The sequence below is a fragment of the Narcine bancroftii genome, chromosome 8, assembly GCF_036971445.1.
Source record: "Narcine bancroftii isolate sNarBan1 chromosome 8, sNarBan1.hap1, whole genome shotgun sequence".
Lineage (NCBI taxonomy): Eukaryota > Metazoa > Chordata > Chondrichthyes > Torpediniformes > Narcinidae > Narcine > Narcine bancroftii.
Genome location: NC_091476.1, coordinates 160808655 through 160824148, shown reverse-complemented (window position 1 = coordinate 160824148; position 15494 = coordinate 160808655). Strand labels below are relative to the sequence as shown.

Below are 15494 nucleotides of genomic sequence, written 5' to 3'. Positions count from 1 at the left end.
TTTAGTGAAATTCACTTTGTTTTTTTATGTCTTTTAGTCTTACATTTAAACACAAGCTTTTACAAAGATAAGGTAATGTTGCTTTGGAGGCACTCAGACAATATTCTTCAATATTTATTTAGATGCATTTAGGTACTTTAACAAGTAACTCAAAGCATTTTAGAGATTCTAACAGACAGCACAGATCATTGTAAAACAAAACACAGATTAAGATGAAATTAATGTTTATAACGCTTGCACAATATCCATAGGTTTATTTTGATGTAAAAGCCAAGATAACTAACAAGGATTGATTCAGCAAAAATTATCATATGAGACATTTAGTCTTGTTCAAGTTGGTTGGTTTGGTTTTTACACAACTGTCTTCTTCTTTGTGAAATCCAGATTCTTGTCTGTTTGTAGGTGTTGATTGGTGTGCTTTTTATGTTCTACTTCCTTACTGCAAAGTGTAAACAAAATAATAAAAATTGATACATTTAACAATAAAAAAAATGACTACCTGCAATTTTACACACTTATTTTGTAAACTATGGATTTATGGTGTACAGTTTACAAAAGAGCTTACCCATAATGTTGACATCATGTGAGTTGATAAAACAGCAATGGATATTTTAAAAATTAATATTTGCTCCATTAGATTGAAATGAATGTTGAATTTTTCACCTTATACCTGAGAAAAACATTGTTGGAAGAAACAAGGCAGAGTTATGTAAATAGAACTAAGAGTGAAACTAAGTCATGGAATGATACCACAAGAGAAGTGGTATTAGAATCTTGGAGAGGCACAACATGAAAATAGGCCCTTTTGATCCACTCTCTATTCTGCTTATCATCTACCTTTGACCCTAATCCTACACTACTCCCATTTTTTTAATATTACCCCCAGATTTTATCATTTACCTACATGAGGGGAATTTTACAGTGGCCAATTATCTTATCAACCTAATATGGGAAATGGGAGAAAACCGGAGCACCTCCAGGAAACCCTTCCTGTCACTGAGAGAACATGCAACCAAGGTCAGGACTGAACTTGTGCTGTGAGGCAGTGCTTTACTAGCTGTGCCACTTCTTACTGAACTAAACAATTCTCTTTTGTACTCCTTACTTGCCCTACAATTTTCCCTTCATATATTGATACATTTTGTTAAAAAAGTGTCCATATGACCCTTAGCTTGATCTTCCATTCAGCTAGACCATAGTTGATATTTTATTATACTTCTTTCCATATCCCAAACTATTAGTGCTCTTAAGGTTTCCAGTTTGAATATTCTCAGCTTTGAATATGCTCAATGACTCCATATCTGCAGCCCAGAGGAAAACAAAACTCCAGAGATTTGCAACTCAAAGTAAAATAAAAGATCTCTTCATCCTAATCCTATTTTTAGTACTAGACTGTCTGGCAACGATCTCTCCAGAGAATTCCATTAAAAATTTTATGTTTAAATTGGATCAACTCATAATGCTCTAAATTCCAGAAAATCCAATTTCTGAATTTAAGGTTAAATACAGACCTGGACTCATTTCAATCCAGCGCAGTCCCATTGAAGTTTACTACAATTTTAGTATGATTTGCTAGTTTTCAACGCTGACCATCACAAATAAAGGACAGTTTTATATTTGCCTTTCTCAATTCATGCCATACCAAAAAAATACCAATATGAACTATTTAAATAAAGATTTAATAAAACATCATTCAACTTTCTTAGTAAAACAGTTTACATACAAAGCAAACATTTTATTTCTTTTCTTTTGTCAGTTCAGTTTCATATTTTTTCCCACAGGTAGAATTTATTTTCAAGATCCAATACCTATGTAGTGAGCTGAGGTAGCAGCAAGCAAGCAAGCACAAAACTCAAAAGACTGTACAACAGGCTTTATTCAGGTAAAGGTCTGAACACCAGTGGCTCCCGTGTGACTAGCTCAGGTGGGGCTGGCTCAGGTCTATATCCGGGTCGGCTGATTGTCAGTTGGCCAGGTGGAGTCAGCCCTTAAGTGGTCTTCCTGCAGGTATAGAGATCACCCTCTGCAGTAGGCTGGTGGTCATATCACCAGATTCACCCCCTTCTTAAAATTGTCCTGGGGGGAAGGGGTGTGTAAAACGGTGCCGGGTGATATTTACAAGTTTATATTTATGTTTAGACGGTCCAGCGGCTGTTGAAGCCTCTGTGACCATCATAGAGTTGGATCTTGGTCAAAGGTCGGTGAGGGTGTGGTTGCCGCCTAAGGGCTGGCTGGGTCCAGCTTGGTCGTGGCAGGTGCCGGTGTGGGCAGCATGGTGTTTATTTGCACATTTGTCTGCGGGGGGTGGGGGGGGTGGCCGGGTAGGTGTGGATCGGCAGGAGTGGGGTTCGCTGGAGGGGCGGAGGGGGTGGTTCGGCCCCTGGATCCTGGGTGGGCCAAGGATACCCATGGTAGGGAAGTTGGGTTGGGTAGTTGTGATGCTGGGGAGGTGGTTCCCCTGCTGGTGCCAGATCCCTGGCTGAGACGATATCCTCATGGTCACTGGGGTACCTGATATAGGCATAGTTGTGGTTGGTGTGGAGGAGCACCTTGTGGATCCGCATGTCTTTGCTTAGGAGCACCGGTCCCGGAGATGTGAGCCAAGCTGGGAGTGAGATTCCAATCGCCGATTTCCTGGGGAATGAGAAAAGGCGCTCGTGAAGGGTTTGATTTGTAGCCATGCACAAGAGCGACTTAATGGCCTGGAGTGCCTCGGGGAGGGCCTCTTTCCATTAGTCGATGGACCAGCCTTTGGACCTCGGCCAGGAGGATTCCCTTCCAGATCTCCCCCATTTTGGCGCTCCACCTGCCTGTTGCCCCTCAGGTTATAATTAGTCATGCGACTAGTCGCAATGCCTTGCACTACCAGCTGCTGGCGCAGCTCCTCACTCATGAAGCCGGATCCTCGATCACTATGGATGAATGGGGGCTATCCGAAAATGGTGAAAATCTGTGTCAGAGCCCTGATAATGGTGGCTGTGGTGTCCGGGCAAGGGATGGCAAAGGGAAAATGGAGTACTCGTCTACGACCCCGAGGAAGTAGACATTCTTGTTTGTGGAAGGAAGGGGCTCCTTGAAGTCGATGCTAAGCCATTTGAAGGGCCAAGTGGCCTTGACAACATGGGCCTGTGGTGGGGGAAAGAAGCATGGTTTGTCTTCCACACAGACCCTGCATGACTCAGTCATGGTCTGTATGGTGAAGGGGAGGTTCCAGACATGATAAAATGGTACAGGCATGTGACGTCTGGATGACAAAGGGAGTCATGTAGCGCCTGCAGTTGGTCAGCCTGCACTGCAGCGTAGGTTTGGGACAGGGTATTGGGGGAGTCGTTGAACTTCCCCAGTTTGTACTGGATGTCAGAGTTGAACATGGCCAGCTCGACTCTCCAGCGCAAGATCTTATTGTTTTTGATCTTGTCTTTATGGGTGGTATTGAACATGAACGCCACTGCGCACTGGTCTGTGAGGAGGGTGAACCTCCTGCCTGCCAGGTAGTGTCACCAGTGGCGGACCACTTCCACGATCGCCTGGCGGAGTGTCTGAGCTCGGAAATATGGAGGGTCCTGGAGAAAAAGGCCACGGGTCGCCCCTTTTGGTTGAGGGTGGCTGCGAGGGCAACATCAGAGACATCACACTCCACCTGGAATGGGGTGTCCTTGTCTATGGCATGCATCGAGACATCGGAGATGTCTTGCCTGATGTGGGCAAATGCTGCCTACGCCTCAGGAGAGAGACGAAAGGTGGTGGTTTGGGCCAGTGGGTGGACCTCATCTGAGAAACGAGGGACCCACTGAGACTAATAGAAGAGCCCAAGGCGCCTGAGGAGGGCCTTGAGCATGTGGGGGGGGGGGGGGGGAATTGACAGCTCCATTAGTGGATGCATGCATTCTGGATCAGGACCGATGACACCATGTTCCACTATGTACACTAGGATGGCGAGGCGGGTGGTGCTGAACATGCAGTTCTCTGCTGTACGTGAGGATTCAGCTCCTTGGCCATCCAGAGAAATCTCTCTAGGTTGTCATTGTGGTCCTGCTGGTCATGGCCGCAGATGGTGACATTGTCCAAATACGAGAAGGTTGCTTTTAGGTTGTGCCAGTCTACCATGAGGTCCATCTCTCACTGGAAGATAGAGACCCCATTAGTGACCCCAAATGGAACTTGGTGGAACTGGTAGAGGTGCCCATCTTCCTCAAAGGTGGTGTATGGATAGGGAGATGGGGGTAGGCCGACTTTAGGTCGATTATCAAGAAAACCTTAGAGCAGGCTATCTCATTGACCATGTCAGCTATTCTGGGTAGGGGGTAGGCATCCAGCTGTGTGTACCAGTTTATGGTCTGGCTGTAATCAATGATCATCCTTGGTTTGCTGCCCCCTTTGACCACCAGGACTTGGGCTCTCCAGGGATTGGTGCTGGGCTTTTATACCTTCCGCCAGAAGCCGCCTCACTTCTACCTTAATGAAAGACCAGTCAGCCATGCAGTGGTACCTGCTCCCGGCAGCTATGGGCCTGCAGTCTGGCATAAGGTAGTTGAAGACAGCAATGGGGGGTTATCTGCAGTGTGGAGAGGCCACAGGTGGACTGGGGGCGGTTGCAGGGCTGTGCGCTGTGAAGTGTGAGTGGGGGGAGGGGCCTGCCAAAAGCGAGGGTACGACTTTAGAGGTGGCACTGGAAGTCCAGCCCTAAGAGGACAGGGTCACAGAGCTTGGGCATAACCAGGAGTCTGAATCCATGGTATGCTTCCGCCCCCCCCACCCCCCCCCCCCCCACCCCCCACTGTCAGATCCACTGAGCAGCACCCGAGGACTGTGATGGAGCGATCCTGGACTGCGAAGGCAATAGCAAAGTTCATGGGGTAGATTTTGAGCTTTATTGTCTGAGCCACATCAGGGTATGAAGCTCTCAGTACTATCGCTATCACACAGGCATTTTGTTACCTTCCCATTAACAGCGATGTCCATCATTGAGCGCCCGAGTCCATGGGGAATGCCTTTGTAAGGTGGTGGATGTTAGGACCATCTTGGGGTCCAAATCACTGCTCTCTGATGGATGAGCGGCCAGACGTTGGATGTGTCAGGTGGGCGATCAGGTATGCGCCTGAGTTGACCATGTCATCCCGTCAATGTGTCGTCGGAGCCCAACTAGCCCTAGATGGAAGCGGTCGGCGGGCGCACATGGCATCAGTTTGGTTGGGCATCCTGGTTGTCTGTGGAGCAGGCGGTGACGCCATCCGTACTGGCGGAAGTGACGTCTTCAATACTGGTGGAAGTGACATCGGCTGTACTGGCGGCGCCCAGGGCGAGCACACTGCAGCGGTGCTGGTCAGTGGCTGGGGCAGAAGTGACGTTGGCGGTGCGGGCGGATGTGGTGGGGCGAGAGATGGCGTCGCCCAGTCTTCGCACTTGGCAATGTTCGGGGGGGGGGGGGGGCTCCCAGCCGGTCACTGAGGGCCGGTGTGCTCCCAACGGATCTGGAAAGGCATACCTTTGCATAGTGGCCTTTCTTTTCACATCAGGAGCAATACAAGGCGTCGACTCCAATCCCTCTTCAACTTTGTATCAGAGGTTGAGCTCTGCCACGCATCATAAATGTACTGCCGCTGCAAGCAGCTGGCTAGGGGCTGGCTGATGATGTCATGATTACGCTGTCAGCCCATGACCCAGGAGCCATCACTAGTGCTCCCATGATGATTGGTGCTGGAGTTAGGGCTCCCTACTGTAACCCAGAAATGTCCTCTTCTCGTTCCCCCTCTGCTTGTCGCTCCTTCACCAAAGCTGTCAAGACCAAGCAGCAGGAGGGCAGCGAGGTGAGCCGGAGACCCAGCAGGGGCAAGGAGAGTCAGAGTCCGCTGAGCTGCTGGGGCCAGAGGGCAAAGGGATCCAGGTGCTGAGCTCCACAGTCTGGGAGGAAGGACAGATGCTGAGGAGTGGAGTCAGAGAAGCAGAGCCGGGGAGTTCAATGGATACAAGAGGGGAGTGAGAGCCAGAAGTGCAATGCCAGGCAGAAGAGCTGGAAGAATGATCACTGACCATCTTCGTTATCCATAATCCTCCATGCAGCTGGAACTACTCTGCGTTTCCCAGAGCAGTTCCAGCTCCGTGGGGGATTATGGGTAATGAAAATGGCCATTGTTGGGCTTGTATGTTAGACCTCATGGTGATGGGCAGCTATGGCACCACTCGCCCCACCTCCCTATGTTCCGGTGGATGCTACAGGGCACCACTCTTCATAAAAGTGGTGCAGGAGCAGTCTTTTAGGACTGCTCCATAAAAAGGCAAGTTCAAATTTTTCTCTATGGATGGAGCTGGCCTCGAGGTAGAGTCCAGCATAAAAACACCTATAGAAAGATAAAGCACAGAAACAGACCAGCCCAGCAAGTCGGTATCAACCATTTACACTAATCTTTCATTAATCCCATTGTTTTTTTGTTTCTCCCTTTATTCCCATCAGATTCTACCACTTACTTGATAACAAGGGCAATTTATGGTAGCTAAATAATCTATTGGTGTCCCTTTGGGATGTGAGAGGAAACCAAAGGAAACCCAGGCAGTCATTGGGAGAATGTGCAAACTCCATGCAGACTGCCCCCAAGGTTAATACTGAACCCAGTTCTAATAGCTATGCCACTGTTCCACTCTTTCAGTGATCTTATGATCAGCAAACATTGTTTACATCATTTGGCATACAATGTTTCTTTTGGATTATTGTACTTGGGACACTTTTTTTTCCCTTTATTTGCCCCTATGCTCCAGTTTTACATTTACAATCAAACAATTCATATATAATTAAAGTGCACATTCCAGATTTTATTCAAGGTTATTTCTATACATTTTGATATGACCATGTAGAAATTACAGCACACTTTTTATACATAGTCCCCTCATTCTGATGACAGAAGAATTATTATTTTTTGAATATTTCATTTATATTTTCACACAAGCTTGCGCAGTCATGTATATTGTCATGCCCAATGATAGCAGTACACATTCAAATATACATATATTCATTCTCTTTATAACTATATATACAAGCCCGCGTCTCTATCAACCCCCCCTCCCCCCAGATGTAAAACAAAACAGTTCACTCAAACTTTGATCAGCAACAACAAGACTTTAACAACAGGAAAATAAATAACAAAGGACAGGGATTGTCACAGCTCAGTGGGTGGCCTCTGGACCATTGTCCATTCCTGACTTCCCTTGATTAGGATCTGTGCGAAGGAGAGGAGGCCGCAGCAAGGAATGGGGAAACCAATCACCGCCATGCACCTATGTAGTATATATGCTACATGCTATGCATGTATGGCTGCTAGATCTTACGAAAGGTACTGTATTTGTTTCTCAAATTAGAAGTTATTTTCTCCAGGGGAAACACAGTTCTGCATTTCCCTGTTCCATCATTTGATATTAAGATTAGAGTCAGACTTCCAAGTTGCTGCAATGCATTTCCTGGCCACTGCCAATGCAATTAACACAAAATTTGAAATTTGGACAGCTTCATTGTAATCCTTATATCCATTATATTTCCCAGCATGAACAACTCTGGGTCCTGTGGGAATTGCTTACCTATAATTTTCTATAGGACTTGGCCTAGATCTACCCAAAAGTGCTTCACCCTGGAACATACACGAACGACCCAGTTGGAACACCACATCTGAAGCATTGGTCTGAGAGTTCTGGTTTTGATTTGTTTATTTTCTGTGGCATAATATACAACTGGTGCAAAAAGTTATACTAGACCAGCCTGTTCCTTGCATTGATGACCGTGGTCATGCTTCCCCAGCACAAGTCGGACCAGCATCTTTCATCAATTGTAATGCCCAAGTCTGACTCCCATCTTTCTCTTGACCTATGAAGGCATGATTTGGGTCCCTCTGACTGGAACAGGCAATACATTGCTGAAATAAACTTCTTGCCGCTCCCCCTTCGAACCAAGGCCTCCACGTTACTGCATCGAGGTAGGGCCATACTTGGACCCAATCTTCTTTGGCTTGGCTTCGAGGATGAAGATTTTTGGAGGGGTAATGTCCACATCAGCTGCAGGCTCGTTTGTGGCTGACAGGTCTGATGCGGGACAGGCAGACACGGTTGCAGCAGTTGCAAGGGAAAATTGGTTGGTTGGGGTTGGGTTTTGGGTTTTTCCTCCTTTGTCTTTTGTCAGTGAGGTGGGCTCTGCGGTCTTCTTCAAAGGAGGTTGCTGCCCGCCGAACTGTGAGGCGCCAAGATGCACGGTTTGAGGTGATATCAGCCCACTGGCGGTGGTCAATGTGGCAGGCACCAAGAGATTTCTTTAGGCAGTCCTTGTACCCTTTTCTTTGGTGCACCTCTGTCATGGTGGCCAGTGGAGAGCTCGCCATATAACACGATCTTGGGAAGGCGATGGTCCTCCATTCTGGAGACGTGACCTACCCAGCGCAGTTGGATCTTCAGCAGTGTGGATTCGATGCTGTCGGTCTCTGCCATCTCGAGTACTTCGATGTTAGGGATGAAGTCGCTCCAATGAATGTTGAGGATGGAGCGGAGACAACGCTGGTGGAAGTGTTCTAGGAGACAAAGATGATGCCGGTAGAGGACCCATGATTCGGAGCCGAACAGGAGTGTGGGTATGACAACGGCTCTGTATACGCTAACCTTTGTGAGGTTTTTCAGTTGGTTGTTTTTCCAGACTCTTTTGTGTAGTCTTCCAAAGGCGCTATTTGCCTTGGCGAGTCTGTTGTCTATCTCGTTGTCGATCCTTGCATCCGATGAAATGGTGCAGCTGAGATAGGTAAACTGGTTGACCGTTTTGAGTTTTTTGTGCCCGATGGAGATGTGGGGGTGCTGGTAGTCATGGTGGGGAGCTGGCTGATGGAGGACCTCAGTTTTCTTCAGGCTGACTTCCAGGTCAAACATTTTGGCAGTTTCCGCAAAACAGGACGTCAAGCGCTGAAGAGCTGGCTCTGAATGGGCAACTAAAGTGGCATCGTCTGCAAAGAGTAGTTCACGGACAAGTTGCTCTTGTGTCTTGGTATGAGCTTGCAGGCGCCTCAGATTGAAGAGACTGCCATCCGTGTGGTACCGGATGTAAACAGCGTCTTCATTGTTGAGGCCTTTCATGGCTTGTTTCAGCATCATGCTGAAGAAGATTGAAAAGAGGGTTGGTGTGAGAACGCAGCCTTGCTTCATGCCATTGTTAATGGAGAAGGGTTCAGAGAGCTCATTGCTGTAGAAAAAGACCTTATTGGAAGATAGCCATGGAATGACTGATTCAGCAAAGCATATTTATTTTTTAGCTGCTCAAATTACATTTGCATCTGATGCCATTACAGCACCAGATGTCTAGAATCTTGTTACCTACCATTAATGGTATTAATTTATTAGGAGTTAGGGGTGTTTTTGGTGACAGTGCCACTTTAGCTTTCAGATACTGGTTAATTTTGGTCCAGATACTAATCACTTGTTTTAATATGGGGCTGCCTGTCTTCCCTGCCAACAATTTGGCATTCCATTTGTAAATAAAGTCCTCTGCTATCTTCTCACCCTCCAAGTGCAGATCAATTTGAGCCCAGGATGGTACATCTCCTCCCTGAAAGAGAGAGGCGATGTATCTCGATTGAGCCGCCCAATAATATTTTTTGAAGTCTGGTATTCTCAATCTGCCTAGACTATAGTCCCATTTTAATTTTTCCATATAGACCCTTGGCACCTTACCTCTCCGGAGAAACCTTCTAACCTTATGTAGCAGCTGTTTAAAGAAACCCCAGAGCAACAGCACAGGCTATGTTTGGAAAAGATAATGGAATCTTGGCAACACATTCATTTTGATGCAATTAACCCTGCCCACCAATGTGATGGGCAGGGGCATCCACCTCTTTAAGTCCTCCTCGACTCTTTCCAGCAAGGGGGCATAGTTTAACTTGTATAGATTTTTCAAGTTACTATCAACATTAACTCCTAGGCATTTGATCCCCTTCTGCAGCCACTTTAAATAACTATTTTCTTTAAATTGACTATAGTTACCTTTGGTGAGTGGCATCACCTTGCTCTTTTCCCAATTGACCTTAAACCCAGAAAGTTTCCCATAGCCCTCCAGTACCCCATGCAGTCTAGGCAGGGAATTTGCAAGGTCTGTCAGAAATATCAATATGTCATCCGCGAATAAATTAATTTTGTGCTCCTCCTGGCCCACTCTATAACCTTTAATGTCTTGATCCTGACGAACTGCTTCCACCAATGGTTCCATTGCCAGCACAAAGAAAGCCAGTGAGAGCGGGCACCCTTACCTACTAGATCTGGTAAGTGTGAAGGCTGAAGAGACCTGCTCATTGGTTACAACTTTTGCCTTGGGTGCATTATATAGTGTCCTGTCCAATTCTGAAAAATTGGTCCCAACTCCGCCTTCTCCAGCACCTTAAAAATTCCCACTCCAATCTGTCATCCAAGAAAATGGCCAATCCCCTCCCATTTCTAGATTGTGCCAGATGCATTATACTCAGCAGTCTGCCAATATTGTCTGCTGCTTGCCTCCCCTGCACAAAGCCTGTCTGGTCCTTGTTTATCAATTTCGGCAAATGCAACACCAATCTGTTTGCCAGGGCTTTGGCCAGGATCTTGTAATCAGTATTCAGCAGAGAAATTGGCCTATAACAAGAGGGCATAAGTGGATCTTTACCCTTCTTCAAAATCGTCATAACTATCACCATTGTAAAAGATTCCGTGAGGGACCATGCTTCCTCATCCTGGTTATCACCTCAGAGGCATTAATAAGTTCTTGATGGAACTCAGGCGGGAATTCGTCCTCGCCCAGAGACTTGTCTGTTTGTAGTACACTCAACGCTTTACCCAGCTCTTCCTCTAAAAGATCTAATCCTGCCTGTTCCTCTGGACTCTGGGAGGACTAATCTAGCCAAGAACTCGTCCCTTTGATTGGGATCCCCAGTCAATTCACATTTATACAATCCTTCATAAAATTCCCTGAAGGTCTCATTAATTTCCTTTGGCTTATACGAGACCTGGCCATTCCCGGTTTGTATTGCATTAATTGTTCTAGAGGCTTGATCTGCCAAGCGAGGACCTTCTGTGCTCTCTCCCCCAAGTCATAATGCTTTTGTTTCGACCTCATAATGGCCTTCTCTATACTCTGTGTCTGGAGCGTATTATATTCTAATTTCTTGTTTGTGAGAGCTCTATAATGGTCCTCCACGCCTGATTTCTGAAAATCCTTCTCTAATTGGACAATGTCCTTTTCCAATTCCTCCACTTCCATCATGTAATTTTTTTTAACTGTCTTTGTATACCCAATTATCTGGCCCCTCAAGTACACCTTGAGGGTGTCCCATGGAAGAAATTTATCTGGAGGGGCAGTTGTCCTCACAGAACAGAGCTATTTGAGTTCTTATAAAACTACAAAACTCAGGCTTTTTCAACAGAAAAGTGTTAAGACCTGTATGCTGCACCTTGCTTATCTGGCATATCTATAGTCAAAACCAAGGGGGAATGGTCTGAGAGAAGACTTGCCCTATACTTGGCTTCCACAATCCTACCCTCTAAATGGATTGAAGCCAGAAAGAAAATCTATTCTGGAGTAGGAGTAAAATGAGTAGTCCCTCTCCTTTGGATAATTTCTATGCCACGCATCCATCAAGTTCAGCTCGCTCATGCAGTCAATGGTGACTTTTGCCGTCCTGGTCCTATTCATCCATTTTGTAGATTTATCCAGCACAGGATCCAAACATAAAGTTGACCCCTATTAAAATATTTTCATTCCCCTCTGCCAATTGTAGGGAAATATCCTGAACAAATTTTTAATTATCATAGTTGGGGGCGGACACATTCACTAGGGTCCAGGACTCTGAATATATCTGACAGTGCACCATTACGAATCTTCCCATTTTGTCTGTGATCACCTTCTGCACCTGCACTGAAACACTCTTCCCTATTAGAAGTGCCACTCCCCTTGCCTTTGAGCCAAAATAGAAGGATATAACCTGACCCACCCACTCCCTTTTTAGCTTTTGATGTTCCGGCTCAGTTAAATGAGTCTCTTGAAGGAAGGCCAAATCTATCCCCAATTTTTTTTAATGTGTGCCAAGACCCTTTTTCACGTCACTGGACTGTTTAAGCCCTTGACATTAAAAGTAGTGAAGTTTACATTCTTAGCCATTACTCCCAGGTTCCTCTTTCAATGTTTCCCCCTGCCACCACTCCCCCTGCACTCCCCAATCTCTTACCATCTGCCCTTTGCTCCGTTCCATCCAAGCAGCAAAAATAACTAAGTAAGAAACAAGGGCAGGAACAAGGACAAGGACAAAGACCCAAATAACTAACCAAAAAAAAACATTCACAATAATACCTTCCCTTAACCTTCTGTTGCCCTCCCCACATAACCACTGCCCATATTACACCCATTCTCTCCTCTATTTTGTTGGCAGCCTCCTTTGGTTGTCAACACTCCTCCCCACCAATAACAGGTTGTGCCATTGGCACCCATCTACTCCTTTCTCCATCTCCTGAGCTCCCCAGGAAAAATAGTAATTATAACTTTTTGTCTATTTGGCATAACCTCTTTTTAGACCCCTTATTTTTATAATTTAAATACCAAAATATCATTACAGTCCATAACACATCAATACACCCGTATGGGTTAAATTTGCAATGCAATAGATCCACTGCAGGTTGATTCCCAGTCAGGCTTTACTTCTCCTTTGTGCTCCCCAATGTGGGCAGACCTTCGGCGAATTTCCACCCCTTTTCTGGATCCGCGATAAATTTTCTTTCTCCTCCTGGTAGTATCACCTTCAGGGTGGCTGGATGTCTCAGTACACATTCATACCCATTTTGCTTGATCAGCCTCTTGGCTGACTCAAATGCTTTTCTGATCTTCAAATGTCCCTCTATCTCTAAGGGGGGACACTCATCTTTTTGCACCCTTCACTGCCATTCCTAATAACGCAACAACCTTATCAGGACAGAACATGGTCTCTGCCTGGGACCTGGTCTTGGGAAAAGGAATCTATGTGCTCTTTCCACCTCAATCTTTTCTCCCAATATATCCTTGCTCTGCACCTCAGGGACATAGGTCTGAAAAAATCACTGGGTTTTGCCCTTCAATCCCTTCCTTTAGCTCATTATTTTAATGTCATTTCGCCTGCTATAATTCTCAAGGGCATCCAGTTTCCTCCAGATATTCTCCCTTTTATTCAGTAGCATTTCCACTTTATTGCCATATCATGTATAATGTCCTCATTTTTACCCACACTGTCCTCCACTTCAGCCACCCTACCCATAGCCCAGATAGGGTGCTCTGGACCTTGTCCAGCTTCTCTCCTATATCTTGGGCTCTCTTGTCAACAGTCTAGTAGAGCCTGCCTTCCATCTGGCTAAGCATGTCAATTACATCTCGCAGGGATGGCTCTGAGCCCCTCTGCTATTTTGTTCAGACAGGACTTTTTCTTTTTAGGTCCTGCAGCCTGACGGAGATTTCCTTCACTGCTGCCTTTGTCCTCTTCAGAGCTCCTGGACCCGTCACTGCTGCTGCCGGTATTTGCTGCTTATTCTGGTCCACTGTTGGACCCGTTGTCTGCCTCGTTCAACTCAATGCTGCTCGGTGTTGGGACCCGCACCGCACCGCGTGTCTTGGCTCCGGACCCACCATTGGGGCAGAAGTGAGTACTAACCTTCCCCTCGATACCAGTATCAATGTTGGTCCCCCGCAGCTTCTTGTCCGCCCGGGACAGTCTGCTCCCTGCGCTCTTTGGTGTCGCTGCTTCCATGCCCATTACAGCCGCCAACTTCTCCCCGGGCCTTGCACATACTGCGAGGGCACTCGACCTGGCATTCCCACTGTGAGAGGGGGCTCCCAAGCTTCTCCCCATCTCCAGGGGTTTCAGGACATCTTTCTTTGTACACTTGCCGGGCAGTAGCACTATCTTCATCCGAGTCTCGTTCTCCCTGTTTGGTGGGTCTTTCAATTGAAGCTGTATCTCCCTCCTCGGGCCTTGGTGTGGCCCCACCATTTTCTTTGCCATGAGGCGTCCCTGACTGGATCTCTCACCTCGGTGGAGATTCTTTCATGTTTTTATTTATGAGTTGACTTTTTTTTAGTCATTATCTATTGTAGGTTTTTTTCCCACACCCTTTTTTGGTATTTTGGTTATGCAGTTTAGCTTTTTACCCTATTTATTCTTGAAAATCCTGGGAGCTCTAGGATTCAACGTCCTCCTATTCTCCCCGCATCATGTGACCTCCACAGAAGAATTCTTATCATAATGAAGAAAAATCCCCAAACATATTCCAACAGATCAGAAACATTCTTCAGGAGGCAGGTGTGAATATGTCAATGAATGCTGTCCTCAGAAAACTTCATGAATAGAAATACAGAGGCTACACTGCAAAATGCAAACCATGGAAAAGGTGGTATGCTTTGGATCTTGGGGAGTTCCTTCTTTTCCAGAATTCTGCAGGCACTATACTTATCTCACAGCTGTGAGAACAAACAACAATCAGGTGAATTCTGGCTCCGACAGTACTGTGGAGATATGTAATTACACCACTTGTATATAAAGCAGTCCAGAGCTACAGTCTAGCCCTCCAGGTTTGTCTTGGAGAGAGACAAGACCTCTTAGTGTACATATTAGTTTATTAAAGCTGTCTTATACTCGCTCTGCTGTTGTGGTTATTGTCAGTACAATTTAATAAACTAATATGATAGCTACTAGGATGGAAGCTGCTTCTGCTCCAATGCGCATTCCCGACCATCTGGAGACTCTTCCTTAGGAATGGAATCCAGGGATGATTATCACGCATGTGTTTCTGAGGAAAGAGACGGCGAGAAACCGCTGTACTGGAATTGTGGTGGAATGCAGGGAAGACCACAGAAGTATGATAGGGCAGGTAAGAAACGGCCAAGAGCCCTGTCTGCCCGTGGGTTGGCTGGTAAAGGCGCCGCCGACCCTAAACCCCGGTCCGATCAGAAAGGGGCCACTACCAGTGCAGGTGGAAGGATCTCCACAAGTTGTGCTCCCGATTGCCACGTATGTGCAGAATTCCCAACCACTCCAGAGCCAGGGAAAGCAGACACTGCTACCGTCACTACCCCAGCAGCAACTCCCAGTACCCCAGGGTCCACCCTTGCTACACCTAAGGGACCAGAGACTGCGGCTTAGCCATGTGCTGCGACCAGACAGGCCGGAGCTCGACCCCAGAAATCCCAGAGCTGGCATGGACTTCGGCAGCTGGCAGAGATACTTTCTGAATTATGTGGAGGGTGCTGAGGCATCGGATAAAGAGCTATTAATGCTGCTGTTAGCCCAGCTGGGAGACCACCCTTACTCCCTTATACAGGATACCAGGTCCTACCAAGAGGCAATGAGCATTTTACAGTAAGGGCCATAGTGAACTCCACTCCTGGTACAGACTCAAGTAGGGGAGTCTGCCAGAGACTTTATACTGTCTCTGAAAGTCCTGGCGAGAGGCTGCAACTTTAAAGCAGTATCAGCTCAGGAGTATGCAGAGGA

At 46.5% G+C, this 15494-nt stretch overlaps 1 protein-coding gene across 1 annotated transcript in view; it reads right to left on the bottom strand.

Moving 5' to 3' along the window:
- LOC138742137 (uncharacterized) overlaps positions 1-15494 on the bottom strand; it is a 145498-nt gene continuing 130004 nt past the window's right edge. Inside the window, exons 21-22 of the mRNA XM_069896320.1 lie at positions 2512-2634; positions 1-439 (exon numbers count right to left, since the gene is read on the bottom strand). Coding sequence (XP_069752421.1) covers positions 352-439; positions 2512-2634 — 211 coding nt within the window. The 3' untranslated portion in view covers positions 1-351. The remainder of the gene's footprint in view (positions 440-2511; positions 2635-15494) is intronic.